Genomic DNA, 2,216 nt, shown 5'->3' with positions numbered 1-2,216 from the left:
CGTCGCTCATGTCGGGGGCCGTTGAGGATGATCATCATCAGCGCGTCCAACATGATGATGCTCATGCGGTTCCGCAGCTTCGACTTGACCCACGCCATCGTCGAGAAGCCGCGCTCGCAGCAGACCGTCGACAGCACGATGGCGAGCGAGATGGCCGCGAGGAGCTTGCTGTTCGGCATGCCGTTGCTCGCCAGGAGCGTCGCGTAGCCCTCGTCGAGCGTGACGCCCGACAGCTTCATGTCCTGGAGCACGTTCTTGAACGCGGACCACTCGGCGCGGAGCTGCATGGGGTCCAACTGGGGCTCGTAGACCGTGCCGTCGACGGACATGTTGTAGCCGTAGTGCGACGCGAGCACCTCGATCTCGGCGTTGCCGTAGGTGGCCTTGACCTTGTCCCAGGCCTCCCCGACGGGCATCTGCGTGAAGTCGAATTTCTCCAACGCGACCAGGATCTTGTCGTGGGGGAACCGGTCGTCGTAGCCGCGGCTCACGGCGCCGGCGAAGGCGACCGCGCCGGCCTTGACGCGGCCGTCGGCCTCGCCGTCGAAGGTGAGCGTCATGCCGCGGTAGCAGAAGGTCTCCATCTCCGTGTCCTGCGCCGCGGCGAAAACGCCGTAGTGCGAGCCGCCGACGAAGCCCGCCCGGTCCAGGTAGCACGTGTCCAGGCCCTTCTTCACCGACGCGAGCGTCCGCGAGACGTCGCTGTAGCGCACGTGCTCCTTCTGGAAGCAGAGGCTGACCAGGTTGAGCTGGCGCAGGATGTCGGCGAAGATGACCAACGACAGGACGAAGGCGTAGGAGGTCGTGAGCTCGTAGAGCGCCGCCGCCGTCTTCACGTTCGCCTCGGCGTCGGCCTTGAACTCCAACTGCAGGGCCGGGAGCGCCGTCAGCAGGCGCGCGGACACCTGGCCGCGGCACAGCCACCGAGTCCTGACAAAAGAAAGGACCGCGAGCCTCGGGATCTTCAACGACTCCTGGAGCTTCGCGAGGTGGTCGCGCCGCTGGTTCGAGTTGCTGTGGTACGTGACGACCTCCGCCATGGACGTGTCGAGCGTCTCGGCGACGAGGTTGCCCGTGGCCGCGTCGACGGCCGTCAGGGCGTGCCGGTGCCCCACGCAGTGCGCGACGACGATGCGCGCGTTGAAGCGCTTGCGCGCGCGCACGGCGACGCCGTTGACGCTGCCCATCAAGACCGCGGCGCCGTCGGACGCGAAGGAGACGATCGTCGACGTCGGGATGCCGTCCATCTCGAAGGCGGCGGCGAGCGCCGTGAAGAGGCCCAGCGCCGTGGCGTCCGGCACGTGCAAGATGCGCCAGAAGACCGTCGTGTACTTGCCCTTGATGAAGACGCGCAGGTAGATGATCATGTTGCCCGAGTGCGACACGTCCGTGCTCTCGTCCATCATGACCGCCTTGGGGCGCGGCGCCTGCGCCGCGGCGATGATGGGCGCGCGCACGACGTGCGCCAGGGCGAGCACGAAGTCCGCCGCCGCGTGATCGTTGACGTACGCCTTCCCCAGCGCCGCGCCGGACTGGCGGAGGAGGTGCACCAGGTCCTTCACGTTTCTTATCGCCACGTTCTTCTTGGCCAGGAAGTAGACGCTCCGCATCACCGTCTTCACGTGCTTCTTCAGGCCGTCGATGGACTTCTCGAACGCGGAAACGACGCTCGGCTGCTCGCTCGGGTGGTACTGCAGGCGGTGGGCCACGACGGCGCGGCGGCGGAAGTCCTTGGTGCCCTCGCGCATGGGGTTCTTGGAAGAGTTCGGCGCCGCGCCGAGGCCGAGGCGGATGCACGTGTCGCAGTACAGCAGCGAGCACCCGCTGCATCCCGTGCAGGCCTCCGCGCGGATCGACGGGCAGACGCCGACGCCGACGCACTTGATGCACGTCAGCGCCGGGTTCACGTCGAGCCAGCTCTCCTGGAAGAGGCGGAACTTCGTCGTCGCGTGGGACACCTCGACGGCCACCTCCGAGCTCTCGTCCACGGGCACGACCGAGTCCTCCGAGCCCTCGACCATGGGCGTGTCCGTCGACGTCGACGTCCATCCACCCGTGCAGATGCCGCCGGCGTGCGTCTCGTGGGGCTTGACGGGGCCCGCGTAGGCGTCCCACTTCACGCCCTCGCCCGGCCGGCCGCGCGGCGCGGGCGCGGGCAGCGGGTTCGCGTCGGTCGGCGACGTCCAGCGGCCCGTGAAGATTCCCGGCCCGTGCTC

The 2,216-nt window shown here is 68.2% G+C and overlaps 1 protein-coding gene across 1 annotated transcript in view; it reads right to left on the bottom strand.

The window, feature by feature from the left end:
- The window catches only part of AURANDRAFT_72818 (expressed protein), a gene marked incomplete at both ends in the record, with an annotated part of 3,559 nt that extends 1,343 nt beyond the window's left edge, over positions 1-2,216 (bottom strand). Inside the window, one exon of the mRNA XM_009044227.1 lies at positions 52-2,216. Coding sequence (XP_009042475.1) covers positions 52-2,049 — 1,998 coding nt within the window. The remainder of the gene's footprint in view (positions 1-51) is intronic.

The sequence above is a fragment of the Aureococcus anophagefferens genome (assembly GCF_000186865.1).
Source record: "Aureococcus anophagefferens unplaced genomic scaffold AURANscaffold_195, whole genome shotgun sequence".
NCBI lineage: Eukaryota > Pelagophyceae > Pelagomonadales > Pelagomonadaceae > Aureococcus > Aureococcus anophagefferens.
This window is presented reverse-complemented; position numbering and strand designations above follow the sequence as displayed.